This window comes from Cyprinus carpio, chromosome B1 (genome assembly GCF_018340385.1).
Source record: "Cyprinus carpio isolate SPL01 chromosome B1, ASM1834038v1, whole genome shotgun sequence".
NCBI classification, from domain to species: domain Eukaryota; kingdom Metazoa; phylum Chordata; class Actinopteri; order Cypriniformes; family Cyprinidae; genus Cyprinus; species Cyprinus carpio.
Window position 1 is genome coordinate 19,345,836 of NC_056597.1, and position 20,171 is coordinate 19,366,006.

At 37.2% G+C, this 20,171-nt stretch overlaps 2 protein-coding genes across 2 annotated transcripts; one reads left to right on the forward strand and one right to left on the reverse strand.

Moving 5' to 3' along the window:
• Window positions 1-5,956: 5,956 nt before the first annotated feature.
• On the reverse strand, window positions 5,957-11,498 carry zgc:77849 (UPF0472 protein C16orf72 homolog). The gene is made up of 4 exons (XM_019089431.2): window positions 11,112-11,498; window positions 9,884-9,964; window positions 7,742-8,017; window positions 5,957-7,093 (listed from the first exon to the last, which is right to left on the reverse strand). The coding sequence occupies exons 1-4, from the start codon at window positions 11,308-11,310 to the stop codon at window positions 6,852-6,854; spliced, it is 798 nt and encodes a 265-aa protein (XP_018944976.2). The 5' UTR covers window positions 11,311-11,498; the 3' UTR covers window positions 5,957-6,851.
• A 1,404-nt stretch (window positions 11,499-12,902) lies between these two features.
• abcg2b (ATP-binding cassette, sub-family G (WHITE), member 2b) lies at window positions 12,903-20,000 on the forward strand. Its single transcript, XM_042716939.1, has 15 exons — window positions 12,903-13,126; window positions 13,676-13,735; window positions 13,832-13,949; window positions 14,173-14,328; window positions 15,277-15,434; window positions 15,594-15,745; window positions 16,294-16,377; window positions 16,515-16,657; window positions 16,897-17,048; window positions 17,491-17,580; window positions 17,881-18,005; window positions 18,136-18,290; window positions 18,375-18,464; window positions 18,604-18,656; window positions 18,950-20,000. Exons 1-15 carry the CDS (start codon window positions 12,954-12,956, stop codon window positions 19,095-19,097), a joined length of 1,857 nt encoding a protein of 618 aa, XP_042572873.1. The 5' UTR covers window positions 12,903-12,953; the 3' UTR covers window positions 19,098-20,000.
• The last annotated feature ends 171 nt before the right edge of the window (window positions 20,001-20,171 follow it).

Genomic DNA, 20,171 nt, shown 5'->3' on the forward strand with positions numbered 1-20,171 from the left:
ATTTCAGAGTTGCAGCGAACGGGTGACACCATCCGAACGTCAGCATGAATCGTACAGTGACCCCAAAAGCGTATGAGATCAGACTTGCTAAATTTACTACTCTGCTAAAGACAGGATGATTCTCTTGAGCTGCTCCTGCGGTCAACATATATTATTCAAAATAGTGCATAGGTCCATGCTGAGTCCTGCGACTGTGTGTGTGTGTGTGTGTGTGTGTGTGTGTGTGTGTGTGTGTGTGTGTGTGAGAGAGAGAGAGAGAAAATGTTCTTGCTGTGAAAGCTCTCATCCCAGACAGCACACCCTGCGGGAGATGAAGGGAGAGAGATAGAGGGTAAAAGAGAGAGAGAAAGGGAGAGGAAGAGGAAGAGGGAAAAGGAGTGATCGAAAGTAAAAGAGTGAGTGTCTAGGGAATGTAAAACTTGAACTCAAGTTAGCATTTTCTGTCCTTTCTGATAAGTGCTCACCATCTCGTGTGTGTTTATCTTGGACAGCTGGTCTAAACCAGATTGATGAGGAAAAGTTTGTGTCAGATGGAACATTGCTGAGTGGCCTGAAACTAACAAAGCAGTTTTAGCAAAAAAAAAATTAAGATTTTAAATTTTAAATAATGAAAAGATGTTTCGATCGATAAAGGGCCACTCGTCACAACCACTTTATGGGATGCGGCGTAATTGAAGTCTGTGCATGAAAGAGCAAAGCTTGTCTTTGCTCTCCACAAGAGAAAAATCGGACTTTCTCATCATCTGCTTGTGTATACGGAAAGCCATCTCTGTGGTCTTTGTGACTATAAAACTAGTCAGAGAAGAATGTAAGATAAGCATAAGAAATTAGAATAAAACTGTAATATGCCGAAATTTACTACAGAACAGATTTCAAAAATAGGGTGATAGTACAATGGAGAAAATGTGTTTGCAAAGTATTACAAATGCTAAATCAATTTAAAGGGGTCATTTGACGTTGCTAAAAAGAGCATTATTTTGTGTATTTGGTGTAATGCAATGTGTTAATGCGGTTTAAGGTTCAAAAAACATTATTTTCCACATAATGTACTACATTATTGTTTCTCCTCTATGCCCCGCCTTCTGAAACGCGTCAATTTTTACAAAGCTCTTCATTCTGAAAAGCGAGGTGTGCTGTGATTGGCCAGCTATCCAGTGCATTGTGATTGGTCAAATACCTCAAGCGTGTGACGGAAATGTTACACCCCTTAACATACTGTGATGCTGTGAGTCAGAAGCGCCAGACTGTCCTTGCAAAGTTTGAACTGCCCAACTTTATAGAAACAGCCTTTGTGGATGGACAGAATTGTAGGCTATTCTCCCAGGAAACAGTCCTCCATAAAATGCGCAGCACACATCTGAATATTTGAGTTGGACTGTTCTGGAACAGTGTTGAAATACAACTTAACCACTGATTTCTAGTTGTGTTCTCTTTTGGAAGACCAAACAAAGTAGTTTCGCTTTTGCAACGAAACACAGTGTCTCCACAACATGGCAGCGGCGGCAACACTGCAGCGAGAATCAAAGTTACACCTTCTTTCTTTGCATGAACATTTGGGCGGTGTTATACAAATCTTCCCACACAGCGATGTAGAGATGTAGGGGCGTGTTTAAACGAGGCGTTTTAGAAAGGCGTGGTCGACTCTTAACTTTTATAAAGAATATCTCTTTGGGTTTGAGACTTTAGTCTTTGAAACTTTCGGGATCTTATCTATGCACAAACAGCTTGTAACATTCCAAAGAGAAAGGAAACTTGAAATGGCATCATATGACCCCTTTAAAGTCATAATGACTTTCAAAACCATTTTAGATTTATACAGAGTAAAAGAGATTTTAAAAATACTTGCAAGTGGTTCTCAATGTATTTGACTACTAGCCCACATTTGTTCACAACATTTGACTGCCTCTTTTTTTACTACTGGATAAGGATATGGGTTACAGATATTTTTACTCACAATCTCTACCCAAATTAAAATTTAGATTACATTACTTTAAATGATTTTTCCATGTCTAAAATCACACTTTTAAAAGCCTTAAATAAGAAATAAAAATATCTTGATTTTTAGGTTTTTGGCTTATTTTAATCCTTGTTTTTACTTATTTTAGATCATTTTAAATGATTTAATCAAGTCATATTAAAGCCACCTTGGACGTTTTGAAAAGTAAATTTTCCATTTTGATTTAATGTACATTATATATATGCTATCTATATATCTAATACAAAAACATGATGTTGTCTGAGAAGGCGTCTTTTAGATACGGACATTTGTGCACAAAGATTCTGGAGATAAAAATAGGCTTTTGTTCACTCTGAGGTTTTTCTGAGATGCAAGTAATTTCACAGAACCAGCCTCGGGTCTCACTTTGTGTGTGTGGCAGAGATAGAGGCACAGACAGAGTTGCCCTTAGACAGAAGTAATAATATTTCGAAAGTGCTCCAGGGCTGGGTCTCACAGACCATTCAATACATGAGACGAACCAAAGTGTTTGTGTGTTTTCAAGTGGAACACGGCCAAGGTGGACGAGAAATCTCTGGGTGGGAAAGAAAGAGGAAGAGAGGAACATTTAAGGGATAAGACAGGGGCTGTATTTGGTTTAAAGGAATAGTCACCCAAAATAATCCAAATCCAAAAATAGACATGAAATCTCTCTAATTTGACATCTTATTTTTTTCTATACAATAAACGTAAATGGAGCAGCCAAGTTGCAGAAAAATTGCAAAACTGCACAATGAAAGTAATTCATATGGACTGTATGATAAATTTGTGATTAACAGAATAAATATGTTTTTGTGTGAAATCTCCCCTCAATAAAAGGAATAGTTTACCCAAAAATGAAAGTTTGCTGCAAATTTACTCACCGAGGCCATCCAAGATATAGACTAGTTATTTCTTAATTCGAAAAGATGTGGAGAAATGTAACATTACATCACTTGTAAGTAATCCTCCAGTCCAACAGTTAATGTCTTGTGAAGCAAGAAGCTGCTTGTTCATGATAAACATCATTCATCATTATTATCTTTTTAACATTTTAAGTCAGATTCATGATAAACAAATTCATCATTATTATCTTTTTAACATTTTTAAGTGATGGTTTAAAGTTCAAATAGATCTGTTTATTACACTCAGCTTTTCACTTCTCAAGATGTTAACTGATGGACCGGAGTTGAGTGGATTAGTTCTGGATTATTGTGTTGTTTTTAGCAGCTGTTTGGACTCTTATTCTGCCGGCACCCATTCACTGCAGAGGATCTACTAGTGAGCAAGTGATCTAATCCTACATTTCTCCAAAGCTAGTCTGCTGAAGAAACAAACTATGTACATCTTGGATGACCTGAATTTCCAGCCAATGTTCATTATATGGTGAACTATTCTTTTAAATGTTTCTTAGGCCTATTTCTGTAACTATTCCTACTGAGCTTGACTCATTCATGTTGTAGAAAATAATAATAGGAAATAATTGTTGTTGTAATTTTCATTATATCCAGCCTTTTGTGTTAGACAGAAGAGAATTGTTCAGGTTTAGAATGACGTGAGGGTGAGTAGATGATGACGAGTTTCATTATTTTTGGTGTTCATTATTAAGTGTTTGATGTGTATTACAGACTTCAGACTACAGGCTTCTACAATGCACATTTATTTCCCTCTCATTCCTTCTCTTCTCTCTCTCTCTCTTTCCCTCAACCCACTCATGAAGCTTTGTTTGTGATTTTTCTCATTCAGCACAACACCAGTGAGCTCATCTTCTTTACAGAAATGTCTCTCTCCAAGTCCCCCTCCCTCTCTTATTCCTCTTCAAAGAGACGGTAAACCACCTTGTATTGACCTTTTTCACGCCAAAACTACTTTCAAAAGAGGCTTTCACCTGATTTACACACAATCTCCGTCGACAAGACGCGATCTGCAAGAGCAATTTGCTGGTTTTGACGGATGTGATTTTCCATGCGCTCGTCGTCACGCTTCTTTGTGTTGTTAACTGCTGCCCCCTAGCGGTGTCTGCTCGGCATTACGCCACAGAAGATAAAAACAGCCTCGGTTTCTCTTCGCTAGGAAGGATAAATATTACTTCTAGATATGTAACGTGTTGCTATGGTGATGGGCTCACGGTCCTCTTTACTGAGAAGCGAAGATGATTTGGAGGAGGGCAGAGTAAAGGAATGCGGAGCCGATGACGGTGTTTGGTAAGCGGCGGACTGTTACCATAGAAATAGGGGATGGAAGCGCGCGCGTGCACAGCGTCAACGTTTATTTTATCAATGAAACAACAGGTTTCGCGTAAGAAAGAGGGGCATGGGTGAAACGGGATCAAAAGAACAACAAAAAAAGAAAGGTGTGTTGAATTTAAAACCATCTTAAAGAGATAGCTCACCCACTTCACCCTCACCGTTGTCCAAATGCATATGGTTTTATTTTTCTGTGGAACGCAAAAGGAGATGCTTTGAAGAATGTACAGATGCATTGACGTCAGATTGACAATGAAGTTTTTAAATCGCAGAATCATCAATAATAATAGACTACTGGACTCGAAACGTTTATTTCTGGAGTCGTGCTGCAGTTTTGTGATGTAGGTCGTTATTCACTCGTTTACTGAAGCATAATCGACCGGATATCATGATTTCAGTCAACAATATTTTGTCTGTCTATCCAATCTTATGGCTCCACCAGAAAACATAGAAAATATCATTTTTATACAGAGTATTTTTTTTTTTAATTATTCAATGTATTTAGAATATATGTAGTGCACAAGTATGTTTAATGGTTATTTAGAATAATTTTGAAGTAAGTTTGAAATCTTCAGTCACCGCCACTGCATGGATAAGAAATACTAGCATATTTTAAAATGTTTTTGTCATATTAATGAGCCTACTTTTTATGGCACTGGTGGCAAAAATTATATGGTAACCAAATAGTTTCATTTTTGTGACTACTATTACATTAATATGGGATCTTTTTCTGTTCAGCTCATGAAGCAGCTTTCTGAAACTCATTCTGTGAAATAATTGTTATTGAAGATGTATAATTATATAATTTATTGAACAATCAATTTAGAAGAGTACAAAATCAAAAAGTTAGAAAAGTTAATGGGATAGTTTAACCCAAAATGGAAATTCTTTTACGCACCAAAATGTTGTTCCAGAACTGTATGATTTTCTCGTGTGAAACATAAAATGAGAGAAATATCCTTTCACCCCCCCCCCCCCACTGTTCACCAAAACAGCTTGGCAATGAACATACTTTGAAAAATTATTTTGTGTGCTGTAAGAGAAGAAATGCAGTTTCTAAACAAAACTGTAAATGATGACAATTGTCATTTTTGGGTGAACTATCCCTTTAAGCCTATATAAATTACTTGACGTAGTGTTTTTATCTTAGGTGACTTGTCACCGTTTTAAGTGGTTTCAATTTTAATGGTTCTGTGGTTCTGTATGTCACATGACATGATTATTAAAAGTATTATTTTAGGAAAAGAAAATTTTTTAAATAGTTTAGTATGGAGTATAGACACCATTTGACATGTTACCTGCCAAACACATTTCAACAGCTCTTATAGAGAAAGAAAAAAAAAAACAGTTGAGAATTGTCCAGTTCTGCCCACGCAACTTATTTCTTTGCACTTTCAGTTCTATGAAACCCCATTAACTGCCCTTTTTATTTCCAGGATGTTGGACAAGATGTAAGAACAAAAATGGTTGGATTGTAGCTAGTATTGTGTGGCCATATAGCATCTCCAGCCTATGTAGGCACATTCAAACACAGCTGAACACATGGGCACAAGCAATCATTTTGAAAGCATTGTTATTGGCAGCTGTTCTTCACAGATTGTCAAAGGAACAGTAACAGATTGTACGTTGATACAACAGAATGTGCATTCAATATACTATCATTTTAATCTAGTTTAAGGATAAAATCCTATTTGATCACATGTGACTCAGATGACAAAGGTAGCGGAAAAAGAGGTAGTTAAAAGCTTGATTTCTTTAATGCAAGAATCATTATTGTACATTAACAATTCAATGGTCTCTGCACAGCTTTTTTTTACAATATGTACCACAAGTCTGTCAGCACCTACAGGTATTTACATTACATAATGTTACACTGGAGACAAAGGTGCTGGGGAAAAGAGTGACGAAAGAGGATGAGTGAAAAAAATTGGATGCTCAGGAAGAATGAAGGGAAATTATTGAAGAAAAACACGAGTGATTGAGAGATGTGCATGACAGCGGACGTATGGCTACCACAGCACTTGTGCCTGCTGCTAGAGCAGAATTAAGAGAAGGCAAAAAAAGAAAGAAAAACTCATGAATAGCATTGTCATTAATATTGAAATCAAACTTTTGTTGCTTTTCAAAGCCGCAGCGTGGTAACTGAGAGCTGGGGCAGTGACAGGTGCTGGAGGAAGGGGCAGGTACCACACTCTAACAAAACTCATCAGTCGTTCACTCACACACATCAAGTACTTGTACACACACGCAATCATACAGACACTGCTCATTATGTTGCGAACATGCACAAAAATGTTTCCTTGTTCCTGCGTTCGATCGCATCTCAGTTCAGCCATTACACAACCTTACATACACACACAATCAACTCACGCAGTAATATAGTGAATGAGGGTTGTGTGTTTGTCGACAGGATCCTATGGAAGGGCACTTAGGCCTCTGCACTGAACACTGTCTCCCTCCGATCACCTCAACTGGGCTCTGTAGACCAATCAGAGAATGTGCTGGGCTGTGGTGAGCACTGTTATTGGCTGCTTTTATTTCCTGGCCTGAATAAAGATGGGAGGATGACTGAGGAGTGGCATTTTATTCACGTATTTCGCAGTTGTTGTTGTCATCGTTTTCTTAAGAGCTCAGATCATCCTATTGCGTTTGTGAGTGGGCGAGTCTGTTATGACATCATTGCACTGGGCGGAGCTTCGTTTCCGAGTTCCGTTGTCGAGGTGGAGCGCCATCTCCTCGGCAATAAAAGTGTTGAGGTCCACGTCATGGAGACCATTTCGGCGGCGACTGGGGGCGGAGCTGGCACTCAGGTGTGTTGGTGAACCTGGGGCTCCGGAGCGCATACTGATACTCGCCATGGCTCCGCTTAGACCTCAACACACACAGGTAGGAAAACAAACATGAAATACAGATGACTTAACATACATTTCACAACCCCTAACTCATCAAGACAACAAAAGGCAACATGCTACCACTAGATGTTCAAATTTTAAACCTCTAATCAGAAATTGTTGTTTAAAATAGTCAGAAACTACAGAACCATGCACATCACATGCACATAAATTAATTCGCAGCCGTTTAAATTAAGTCATGGGAACAAATTCTTTATTTGTGACCACGACTGAATTAAAACGAGGGAGTAAATTAATAAAATGAGGGAACAAATTATTAATTTGTGGCCTCAATACATATAATTTTGCCTGGATGTCATGTGCAGGGCTAGCGAGTCTAGTTTGTGTGCTCAGAAAACATTTGTCAGTGACATTTAGCTGTATTGTGCCATACTATTTCTATTAAAAAACAATACTAGCGGCTATAGAGGGAGATGCAGTGAAAGTGTACAACGCATATTGCCCAAAGCAAGGAAGCACTTTATATTATACGCTTCAAAGAATGTCTTAAGACATGTTTCTTTTCTGTTAAATATGAATGAGAGGTTTATGTATGTATGTATGTATCTGTCTGTCTATCTATCACAAAGCAATTCTATCATTTATTCTATCATATATAGCACACTCACCATGCAGAGCAATGGCCTCCCTGAAAGGCTGCAGGTCTGTTTCTACAGATGAACTTGTCTCCGAGGACGTGGGTCGGCTTGGCGACACCATTGTAAGTCTTGGCGGAGCCCTGGAGCTACGTGGCGGTGGGGCTTTACCACAGAGGAAGCTGATAAGATCCTCACGCCGAATAGTCCGCCTCCTTTTCTTCACCCATGCCAGGACATCTTTGTTTCGTCTCTGATGACCGATCTGAATTCCCAGCTCATAACTCCGCTGATGGGCATCAACGCTCTCTGGAAGATGGGAAAAAAACTTGGCATGAGTATTTCTGTATGCAAGTCAGGAATCAGCCCAGCTGCATCAATGTCTCCTAATGTTTTATTCCCAAAGATGTTAGTCTCATTTAAAATTTCTAATAAGGGGTTTTCATTTCAGAAATTGTTATACGGCATTAAACAGAGAGCAACGATTTTATGTGAAGAAGAAACAGAACAGCAGGTAATTTATTGCTGATAATTAAAAAAGGAAGTTTTTAATAACATAATTACGTAAATGTTACATCAACTTCCAAAGCAATTGCGCAACACCATCAATTTTCATTCTACCAGAAACAGCAGCAGCATCATCTCCCCAGGAACAGCAGCCATTGTTCTTCAATATATTATTTTCAATCCATAATAGGCAACAAATAAACCGGCTCAACCATAACTGGCAGGCAGGAAGATTTGTTTCAATTGACAGGGTTTCCACTGCCAGGCTGGAACCAGGTTGAAATGAATTATACGCTTACAAAATCTTGAGAAGGGGTGCATGAAATGATTCAAGAGGAGATAAAATCTCACCAAGGTGTTTATAAGAAAAATGAGGGGGTTTCGAAAATACAGACTTGAACCGAACAATTTCTGCTTCAGTCAAAGTTCAAACTGTAACTTCCACACTTAACTTTTGATTGATAAATACAGAACATAGTGAGCAGACAGACAAACTTGAACTGACTACATCCAACACGCTTCGAAAACTTCTTACAATGGATAAATCAGTCATATGTAGGCAGTGATGTCCAGTAAACTGAACAAACAAACACTCCCTGTTCCTGACAGCTCCTAGAGTCAAATCATCCACATGACACATCTGACACCCTCCCAACAACATCACCTCTCATTAACCCAACCAAACAGACAAACATCTGAATGATGACTCAAGTTTTGCTAACAGACAATAGCGTACACATGTTGGTGATCAGTTTAAGGTCTCATAACTGCAATCTAATAAAACACAACTACTCCAGGCTGTGACTAAGACGGTCTCGGTTACAATCAGAAAGATTCTGTCTGAAGAGGGGCATAAATCAATAGGATTTTAAGAACTGCCGTCGGCCATGTTGTTGCTAGTCTCAAATGTGTGAACAACCTACTAAACACTGTTCAACAGCTAAGTTCTAAAATAATCATTCTAACTGTATGAGAATAGAGAAGACCACAAATACAACATTAACATGTTGAGGAACGATATCATTGAAATCACTTTCAGAACAATTTTTTTTCTCTCTCCAGATGATGAATGATAAAAACATTTGCCCATTTAGAATACACCTAACTTTAAAGAGTTCAAGCATTTAAAGCGACAGGCGACCACTTCAACAGCTATTTTTTTTAATAAGCAACAATAAGATGATGAGGACAGCTGTAACAATAACTACAAAGTTATCATTTTAAGTTCTAAAATAATCATTCTAATTGTATGAGAATAGAGAAGACCACAAATAGAACAATAACATGTTGATGAATGATATCATCATATCAAAACATTTGCCCATTTAGAATACAGCTAACTTTAAAGAGCTCAAGCATTTAAAGCGACAGGCGACCACTGAAAAGTGTGCTTATAATAAACACAATGTCACCGTAACGGTACTGACACTGGGGTGGTATGTATTGGTGTGAAGTTGAACACTAATATAGTTATTTTTCTTGATGTGAATAGGCCTGTTGTGTTCAAAAGCAGGAATGACTTTAAGAGAACGAAAGAGGAGTGTGATAAAAACCAATATGTGCACAAACAAAACACAAAATTAATACAGTAAACTGCAGTCCAATTAATAAAGAACCACAGACTCTCACCTAAAACACAACAGTGTGTTAAAAATATTCTCAGCTTACCTTTGTACAGGTTAGTGACGGCAGTCGCAGCGTTTTGAAAGGGAACCCATAAGGAAAGGCCCTGTTGTTGACACACTCTATCTGAGGGAGTGAACAGACAGGAAATGTTGTTGCAAGTGGAGATACATCATTTCCTGTCTTAATGTGACATACATTTAGCCACTGTGTTTGAAGACAGACAAGAAAACACCCTGGACAACTAAACCAGCATCAGCTTTATATTTAGCACCTGAACAGCCTCTCACACCGCTGTGTGTCATGAGATAGTGGGCTGCCTACTTAAACAGCACTTTCGGGCAGCATGAGCGCGCTTGGAATGTTCTAAAAGCGTCTATGATGACCATAAGAGCGCTCTACATAAGCAGCTCTCTACGTTTTGAGACACAGCCATTAATTACACGACGTCTAAATATGATATGTAGCAAGAGCACTCTACGCCATTTTGTTGAGTAGCTTTAGTGTATCTAATTGTACCGGGCTGTCCAAACCACAACTTTGTGTAGAAAAACGTGTACTCGCAGATTAAACCGGCTGTATAGTGTTTTATCCATTTAATAACAAATATGAACAAAACAGGCTACGACTGGCACTCACAACATTTCAACTTTAGCCTGCTAATCCTGCCTTCGCCATTTTGTTTCGCATTGTATTATTAATGTTAAAGAACAATCACACGTTGTCATCAATTCATATCATAGTTCGTATTCCTAGATATTTTTGCCAACGCACATGACGTCTGAGTTCGTAACAGAGGAGATTTCGATCACAAATCGAGTTATTTTCATCAGATGAACTCCTCCCTGCACTTCGCCATTTTGTTTTGCTGATAGACAACCAGCTGGGCGACGCTTTAAATATCTTTAAAATATCGCGAAAAACGTTTAAATGTACTGTAACTCGTTATAGCAATACACAAAGACGGGTAACCGGTGACATTTCTGATCTGTGTGTCAGTTTCCGATGCCCGTCTGCCACTTAGCGTCAATGCTAATCTGCAAACCCCACCGACCTTCAAAACAGTCAAATAAGGGGCCGAAATAATCTTAACTTAGCCCTAAATATGTACTTTATTGTAAAACAACTCCTATGCATCTTGATTAGGTCGCGTTCGATTTAGTTTGGTGGCTATCCGCTGAGCTTATGAGTTAGTGTCCTTTGTTTGGCAGTGTCAGCTAGCCAGCTAAGGCTAGCTCTCAGTGACTTTTTATTAACGTTACATATTTCGCACCTTTATACAGTTGTGCGACGGCGGTGGCGGAGTTCTGGAAGAGATGCCAGAGTTTTTGTTGGCTCTGCTCGGTCTCCTCCTCGCTCGGTTCCTCTTGCTCGGCCTCGGCTAGGCACTGCCGCTCCCATTTGGAGAACCAGTGCTCGGGTCCGTGTTCCTGGATCTCCGCTTCCCCCTCCTCCTTCTTCTTCTCCTCCATGGCCACAAAAACACTTAAACCGCTGCTGTTATGCTCTAACGTTCGCTTAAAAAGTTCTCCGTGGTGATTAAACCCGGCCGTGGTCGGTTGTCGGCGGCGGCCTCATCGACAGCTGTTAGTTTACGTCTGCATCGCGAACAGTGCTTGCACTTCTCCGCCACACAGTCGATGAAAACATCTTAACGTTGCCGACACTCAAACCACGCCCCCTTGAATTATGCTCGACGCCGATTGGCTACAGCAGCGCAGGGGCGTGGTTGGTCGTCACCAGCTCAACTGTTGATTAGAAGCATCGACTGTCTGTCATCTGTCACGGAGCGACAATGAATGAATGCACCGCCCCTGTTTATGTGAATTGCCACAGCCAGCAAATACTTGAAGCCTCAAGTACGCTGAATAGGAACGCAAGATTGCGCAAGCCCATAATGAGTCCCTATTCATGCAGCTAGCGTCCTTTACAAAGCCTTTTCCTGTTGCTCTACTGTTCATTACAGTAGGCGTCTGTTAAACAAAGAATGGATTTTGATTATACAGTCAGGTGTAATTACCTTTTTTGTCCTACAGAGGGCGACATTAATCAAGTATTCCAATGCATCTTTCGTGCTCAAAGCCATTTAAAGTCACAGACGTCTTTACAAGTAGGAAACGAATTCAGAGAAAATACAATTTCACTGTGGCATATTTTAAAACACCTCTCTTTCTATGTGTAAACACAAGACATTAAAACACACACACACACACACACACACACACACACACACACACACACACACACACACACAAAAAAAAATGACTTTTTACTGCACTACATTTCATAAATATCGTATTTTTTTTGTTTAATAGGCTACCTACCATTAAAAATGTAGAACTTTCTTGTACTCATTAAAACTCTGAATTACTTTTACTTGAGTAAAAGTAAGAAAGTACTAGATCTCTAATGTAATTAAATATTAAATAATATTTAATATGAAACGTAATGCAGTAAAAAGTACAATATTATGCTTTGGAAAAGTGTGAGGTAAAAGTTTTCTAAAGATAAGCACTCTGATAAAGTAAAAATTTACTTTTAAAGCAGAGTAAAAATACTTCTGTCCGCCTCTGGGTATAAATGTTAAAAGGGAAATAAATAGTCCTTAACCTTTTTTCACTAAAAAAAATTATTGATAATCAAGTAAACCTAATTTGTTTCAATCCAGTTAATGTTTATTGTTCAAATAAGTAAATACTCATAATGAGTAAATAAGTAAGAACTCATTAATGAGCTATAATGAATTTATATTATTAACACTGATGTTTAAAAAAAAGGATATTTATGGAGGTTTTGATTGCATTTCATAAAAAGTTTAAATATGTAGATAATCAAAATGTTATGTTGCTAGAAAACCATTAACATTAAAATTAGTGACATTTGTAGCCTATAAACATTTAACATATTTTGAACTATGTTATATGCTGTTTCATAAGTGCAGGAGTTGCATAGCAGCCACTTGTTACGTACCGGGGCGTGTGAGGACTTTGGCAGTGACCTCTGGTTTTATGGGTAATTCACGTCTGGAGTATAAGGTCCTGAAAGGGTGGAGCATCCATAGACTCTTAAATGTTCATTCCACCTGGAAGCTTGTGACTTCAGTCTCTCTGGCTCCATGGATGTGAGTGAGCTAAAAATGTTGCCTGCCGGGGAAAGCGATGGCACAAAGGTGTGTGTAAAGGTGCCGGGCCCAACTCTGACATACCAGAATATTCACTACTGTATTAGAGAAAGCCGTGGACCGTGCCGCAAGAGAGGTCCTGAGCGAGAAATCCTAAAAAACGTCAGGTTAGTGTCTGTGTGTGTGCTTATGTGCTGTCCTAAAAATGTCAGGTTGGTGTCTGTGTGTGTTTATGTGCCGTAGAAACAGTTAGAGCATAACAATTGACTTCTCACACAGACCATATTCAGCAAAACACACCGCTGTGCAGTCAAATTTGATTGCACACCATTTTGGTACAGATAACACTTATCTTTAAGATAAGCATCCCAGATCCAATTCATATGCATGTGTAGATCACTGTCTTTCTATGTGTTTTAGTGTTTTTTATATCTGGAAAAGAAATGTTTTGTGACCTAATGCTAAAATATTTGTCCAGAGTTTAGATGTTTAGAGATTAAAATAAAAAAAAAGAACTGAAAATGTAATTCTACATAGATTTTGTGTATTAGTGTGTTCTTTCTTTCTTTCTTTCTTTCTTTCTTTCTTTCTTTCTTAACAGTTCAGGCATATTAAAAATACGATTGTTTTAATTTAGATGTTGCCACATAGAGCACATTTTTAGGTTATTTGATAAACATCTTTACAGTGCACTGTTTTGCTATTTCCTGTTTTAGTGGAATCATGAAAACCGGCCTGAATGCAATCATGGGAGCAACAGGAAGCGGCAAGACATCGTAAGACGCTCACAGAATCAACAGACTGAAAGGCTGCAACTGATGAAGAGCTGGCAACTACACTCAATTTCTAACCTTTATTTTTTGTTGCGTGAAGCTGTTAGATGTGATCGCTGGAAGGAAGGATCCTCGTGGTTTGCGTTCAGGTCAAGTTCTGGTTGACAACAAGGTTGTGACCTCTGACCTCCGTCTCATGTCTGCCTATGTCGTACAGGTAAGAATGCAGAATTTAACAGTCAGTAGTATGTCTGCAGGGAGGATAAAGGAATATTCTTCTCTGTTGTGTGGCACATGTAAGTGTTAATGCAGGGAAGATTATTGTGGAACGGAATTATTTTTGTCTCCTGTTCAAGAGTCTTTTGCTTAGCTCAAAATCAGACACATTCATTTTAACTGGTTCAATTCTCAACATTTTGTGTGTCTGTATCCTTCTGTAGGATGATATCCTGATGGGCACTCTGACTGTGCGGGAGAATCTTTTATTCTCTGGAAATCTGCGGTTGCCAAGGAAACAGTGTTCCACTGCTGATAAGGAAAAAAAAGTGGAGAGCATCATTCAGGAGCTGGGATTAGAGGACTGCGCAGACACCAAGGTTAGTCACAAATGCTACTGATGCTTTTTAGGTCCAGCTCTTTTAATGCAGTTAAAAAACACCTATTTATATAAACATTGTCTTGAATAAACCACTCATTCATTTTGAGAATTTTTGTGGGGCATTTACTCAAAAATGTAACTGTCCTGAGATTGCAGCAGAAAAGGGAAAAAAAAGTTTTAAAATAAAATAAAATAAAATAATGAAAATGTATTTATTAATTTGGTATAGTCTTGTTTTTAATTTAGTTTTATTTGTTTTAAAATGAATAAGAAGTAGTGAAATAAAACATTGTTGTTTTAAAATGATTAATTATTAAAATGATTTATACTTGAAAAATGTATGTTAAGTCACAATGTTACAAATATCTTTTATAAAGGTATTTTTATGACAAGGTATTCATGGTATTAATAATTCAAAAATCTTTTGTCTAAATGTCATTTAAAATTTAAATAAAGGCTGTCAAAAATACAGTAACATGTTAATTTCTGTGATTAATTTTTTCTGTTTAATACATAAAAAAAAAATAGTTAGGCGATTAATGTTTTTCCCTTCCTCAAAATATTACCAAAAGTTTTGACTAGTAATTTTCTAATTTATTATTAAAATTTACATGAAAAATAAAGTAATAATTTTATTAATAGAGACAGAAACAATGACAGAAATAATGGCACAAGTTTTACTGTAATATTGAATGGCTATATTTACTCATTGTATTCTCAGACATTTGTGCATAATTCCATGCTATAATTCATAGTACTTATAAAAAGATGCTATTAAACAGAAATGTGAAATATACTGTCTGTATATAGTTTCTACATTAATTTGGAGATTCAATGTAAAACTATATTTATGATTACAAATTTGAATATTTTTGCAAAAAAAAAATTTTGTTATTGATTGACAGCACTAACTGAAATGCATTAAATAGATATGTCTGTCTTCAAGATTGGTACAGAGTTCATAAGAGGTGTATCAGGAGGAGAAAGGAAGCGCTGCAGCATTGGTATGGAGCTCATTACATCTCCTACTCTTCTGTTCCTGGATGAACCGACCACAGGCCTCGACTCCAATACAGCGAACAGCATCATTGCTCTCTTACACAGGTACAAACTTATTTTAATAACCCTCCATCACCCAGTTTATTATATACCTCATGTAGTGCCTGCATTACCTGCTTGTTTGGTAACCACTTGAAATCTTTATGTTCACATCATTTTGTCTTATCACTTCAACTGTCTTCTTTCTCTCTTCTGGTCATTCAGGTTGTCACGGGGTGGTAGAACTATCATTTTCTCTATCCACCAGCCACGTTACTCAATCTTCAGGCTCTTTGATCACCTGACGCTGCTCCATAAGGGAGAAACCGTTTATGCTGGCCCTGCCGGCAAAGCCATGGACTACTTCCAGAGTCTGGGTAAAATATATAAATATATTTGATATGGTGGTGATATGAATATGAATGAAAGGAGAACTTTATATCTGAGTGATCTCATCCAACTTACAAAAATATCACTGTTTTTGGACACTAGAAAGATTGTTTTCTTTGAAATACCTTGGAGTTCCATATAAACACTGTGATATATAAATATAGTAGTACAGCATATTTATTTATATTATTTTATTTTTTGATAAACAACAAAGATACATTTTCTATTATTTGATACACTAAACAACATTTAACATTTAGCTTACATAATGCATTTAAAACAAACCAAAAAAAAAGGTGCCAGGGTTGCCAGAGTTAAATAAAATCAAAACAAAAAATGAATTGCCTTTTTGCTTCTGCAAACACAAAATACTGCAGTATCCCATAAAACATTCAGTCAGTGGCTAGTATCTTCACTACATTTTCTTGCTATATAATAGAAAAAGAATATTTAATTATCTGTCTTGTTTTTAGACATTATTAAATTTCATTATTTATTATTCATATTTATTTTTGTTTTCTCCTCTGTTGATTAGGTTACACATGTGAGGCTTTCAACAACCCTGCAGATTTCTTTCTGGACATAACAAACGGGGAGGCCCTTTCTTCAATGCCAACAGGTGAAACACATACACAGACATGCAAATATGAACACATATAAATGAAACTAAGGCATCGACTTACATAAAGTAGTAAATGTTGTGGTATTGCTCAGTCATATAGTTCAGTGGATCAAAAGTTTCTCTCTGTTCCTTAGAGAAGTCACTGGCTGAGCTTTACAGGGAGTCTCACTACTGTGCTGCTGTCAAAGAGGAGTTGAAATGTATCACTGGACGATCAGATCCCTCATCTGAAGCCAAGACCAAGGCAGCATCCTATGCCACATCATTTTTTTACCAGGTTTGTTTCATAAGAAAAAAAAATTGTTTTGCTTGTGTGTTCAGTAAATGAATAACCAGTACATTATCTTGACCTGCTGTTCAACTGAAGCTCATATCTGTTATCAGGTCAGTTATGGGTGAAATGAACAGTGAGCCATAAACCTTTAAACCATAAACTTTCAGATAGCTAGTTTTTTTGTGTGTGTGTATGTATATGTGTGTGCTTACATGAAATCATGTATGTGTGTTTGTATGTAGTTAAAGGTGGTATGCTGGAGGACAATGCTGAACGTTGTCAGGAATCCTCAGACCTCATATGCTCAGATGGCAATGAACATTATCTGTGCTCTGCTGATTGGACTTATCTACTATCAGATGCCTTTAAGTCTTCCTGAAGCCTTGCAGAACAGGTACTGATAGATCCATCATGCATCCCTGCATCCATCCATCTATCCGTCCATTCTTCATTACAGTTTGTGTGTGTATTTGTGTGTGTGTGTGTGTGTGCGCATGTTTTTGTGACATATCAGGACACAGCTTTGTAATGACATGGGTATGACACTGGTATTACAAGGTATTACCATTTTTCAAAACGCTTATAAACCATACATAATGAGTTTTTTTCTTTGTGCTTAAAGAAAAGCACAAAAATTAAAATTGCACAAAGTTTCCTGTAAGGGGTAGGGTTAGGTGTAGGGTTGGTGTAGGGCAATAGCACATACAGTTTGTAAAGTATAAAAACCATTATGTCTATGGAATGTCCCCACAATTCACAAAAGCAAACGTGTGTGTGTGTGTGTGTGTGTGTGTGTGTGTGTGTGTGTGTGTGTGTGTGTGTGTGTGTGTGCGCAGGATTGGAGCATTCTTCTTTCTCATCATCAACATGGTGTTTGGCAACCTATCAGCAGTTGAACTCTTCATTAATGAAAGAGCAATCTTTGTGTGAGTATAATATTAGCAATTTTGTCAAGACAGGTCACCCTTGTTTTTATAGCACTTCATACAATACAGCTGGTTTAAAAGCAGCTTTACAGTTCATTCAGTTATGCTTTTAAGTGTGTTTATTTTAGTATTATTTATGTAATATTATAGTATTTATGAATATTTGTAGTTTTTAGCTCATATTTTCTTTATATAAAAAATAATATATATATACATTATATTTTTTATTTTAATTTTAGTTTTTATTAACTTTGTTATGTGCTTATTTTTATTGATTTTTTGATTGATATTGTGTTTTAGGCATGAGAACTCTGGGGGATATTACCGTACATCTGTGTATTTCCTGTCCAAGGTGTTTGTGGATCTGTTACCAAACCGCATCGTGCCGATTTTCATCTTCTCCAGCATTTGTTACTACATGATGGGTTAGCAGCACACATAATACATTATTAGTATGCTAATCATGTGGCACATCATTAAAACTATCAGTAGCATGTATTCTATACTAAATAAAATGAATATGCACAGTAAGTGTACATATATATTTGTGAACAGGGTTGAATCCATCATTCACGGCCTTCCTGTGCTTTGCATTGACCATGTCCATGGTCAGTCTGGCAGGAGTCAGCTTGGCCTTCCTTGTCAGTGCCAGTGTGAGCACATTCGCCATGGCCAACGTCCTCATTGCCTTGCCTTTTGTCTTCATGATGGTCAGAATTCAAACATACGCACTGAATGTTCTTGTACCATTCTCTCTGTCTTATTCGCTTTATCTTTCTGTCTCTTTGTTGCAGGTGTTTGGAGGGTTCCTGGTGAATCTCAACTCCATGCTCAACTGGCTGTCCTGGCTTAAGTGGGCCAGTATCTTCAAATATGGACTAGATGTAAGGAGGAGGAAAAGAGAAATCAATTTACAAATGCAAAAACTGTTGTTAAATTAAAAGAGTGCATCATATGGTTTTTAATTGCATTTTCATCAGATTGTTTAAAAAGTGCTGATTATTGTGTTTTGTTCTTTTGTAGGCTGTGACTATAAATGAAATGAAGGGGCAGGTCTTCTACAGTGTTAATGCGACGTAAGTTGCTCAAACTCTAGATAAAGTGTAATGACAGTTCAGTTTAGTTCACAAATTTTATAACTCGACCTCTTGCATCATGACAGACACACACACACTACCGTTCAAAAGCTTGGGGTCAGTAAGATTCGATTTTTTCTTTAATAGTTTTATTCAGCAAACATGCATTGAATTGATTAGTACAGACATGTTACAAAAGATTTCTACCCCTCACACAAAATATATTCTTTGAGCCATTCATCAATTAAGTTTTTGACTTACCAGTATTTGATTTCTTTCTTTTTAATGATCAGACTAACAGGAGAGATGTATCTGCAGTCTCAGGGGATCGACTACAGTCTGTGGGGCTTCTGGCAGAACCAGGTGGCTCTTCTAGGCATTGTGCTGGTGTGCATGACGTTTGCATACATACAGCTGCGCAGGATCAACCGCTGGAAATAATGTGCATGTTCTTCATTAAAGATTCACTCGTACACACATTATGTAATTTCAAAAAATTCTTATTTTGTTACACTATGTCCATTTCTGTATGTTTAATTCACTTTTGTCTATGTAAATTATTATATTTCAATGTAATTATTAATCTAGGCTTTCTAGGTTTGACACTGATGCATTTTTGGAAATATGAAATGCTCTGTAAAGTTTTTAAAAAGCCATATTGAGTGCAACATATCTGCATTTAAAATTTATTATCAGCTATTTAAATGCTTTTCTGTTAAATTTAGTAAAATTACTAGATAAAAATGATTGACGAAAGGTAAAGTGACTAAATGTTTCTCTTGCAAAATAACTGTTTGTGCAATTGGACTATTAACCCAACTTTATAGTTACTGATTTATAACCTTTGTGACATGTAATGAAATTTAAGTTCTCAATTCTGTGCACATGGAAGGCACGTACTTCAAAAATACAAGGTCATAGATATTGCTCTATTTAACCAAAAAGTTCATTATACTTTAAAATACTTTAATATATTTTGATCTATATTTGTGTATCACATTAATAACATGTAAAAGTGTAGCCTAGTTGTGTGCTTAAGTGAATGCATTACATAAAACTAATAAGAAGTAATGTAACCACTAGGCGGCACTGCTGTCATTTATTTACATTTAGCATGTTCCTCCATGTCTTCCGCTGCCCAGATGTTATCTACAACTGTATTTTTGGAATCAGTGGTTTGATTATTATATATAAGCATAATAGGTATTAACTGCAATTTATTATTTTGTCTTTTAGCCATACATACACATATAGCTCACACAGACCATCAGAAACCATGCAAGGCATTTGTTTACTGGATATTTTCATATTGCGAAAAAATTAAATCTCTTTGTATATCTGTAACACAATTTGAAGTGAAATCTCTCCATGATATAATCTGTCCTCCAGTTGCTGCTGTAGTCTCTAAAACCCACAGAAAGCAGCTGCAGACATTTCTTTGTTATTGCCACATAGAATATTCACATCTGTTAGATATTAGTAAATCCTTATGTGGGTTGTGTGTGTGAGAGAGAG

Coding starts and splice junctions, on each gene's coding strand:
- zgc:77849 (XM_019089431.2), bottom strand. CDS start 11,310: ATGGAGGAGAAGAAGAAGGAGGAGGGGGAAGCGGAGATCCAGGAACAC. Junction 9,965..11,111: donor CGTCGCACAACTGTATAAAG/GTGCGAAATATG, acceptor TCACTCCCTCAG/ATAGAGTGTGTCAACAACAG. Junction 8,018..9,883: donor CGTCACTAACCTGTACAAAG/GTAAGCTGAGAA, acceptor CCCATCTTCCAG/AGAGCGTTGATGCCCATCAG.
- abcg2b (XM_042716939.1), top strand. CDS start 12,954: ATGGATGTGAGTGAGCTAAAAATGTTGCCTGCCGGGGAAAGCGATGGC. Junction 17,581..17,880: donor AATGAAAGAGCAATCTTTGT/GTGAGTATAATA, acceptor ATTGTGTTTTAG/GCATGAGAACTCTGGGGGAT. Junction 18,657..18,949: donor TTCTACAGTGTTAATGCGAC/GTAAGTTGCTCA, acceptor TTTAATGATCAG/ACTAACAGGAGAGATGTATC.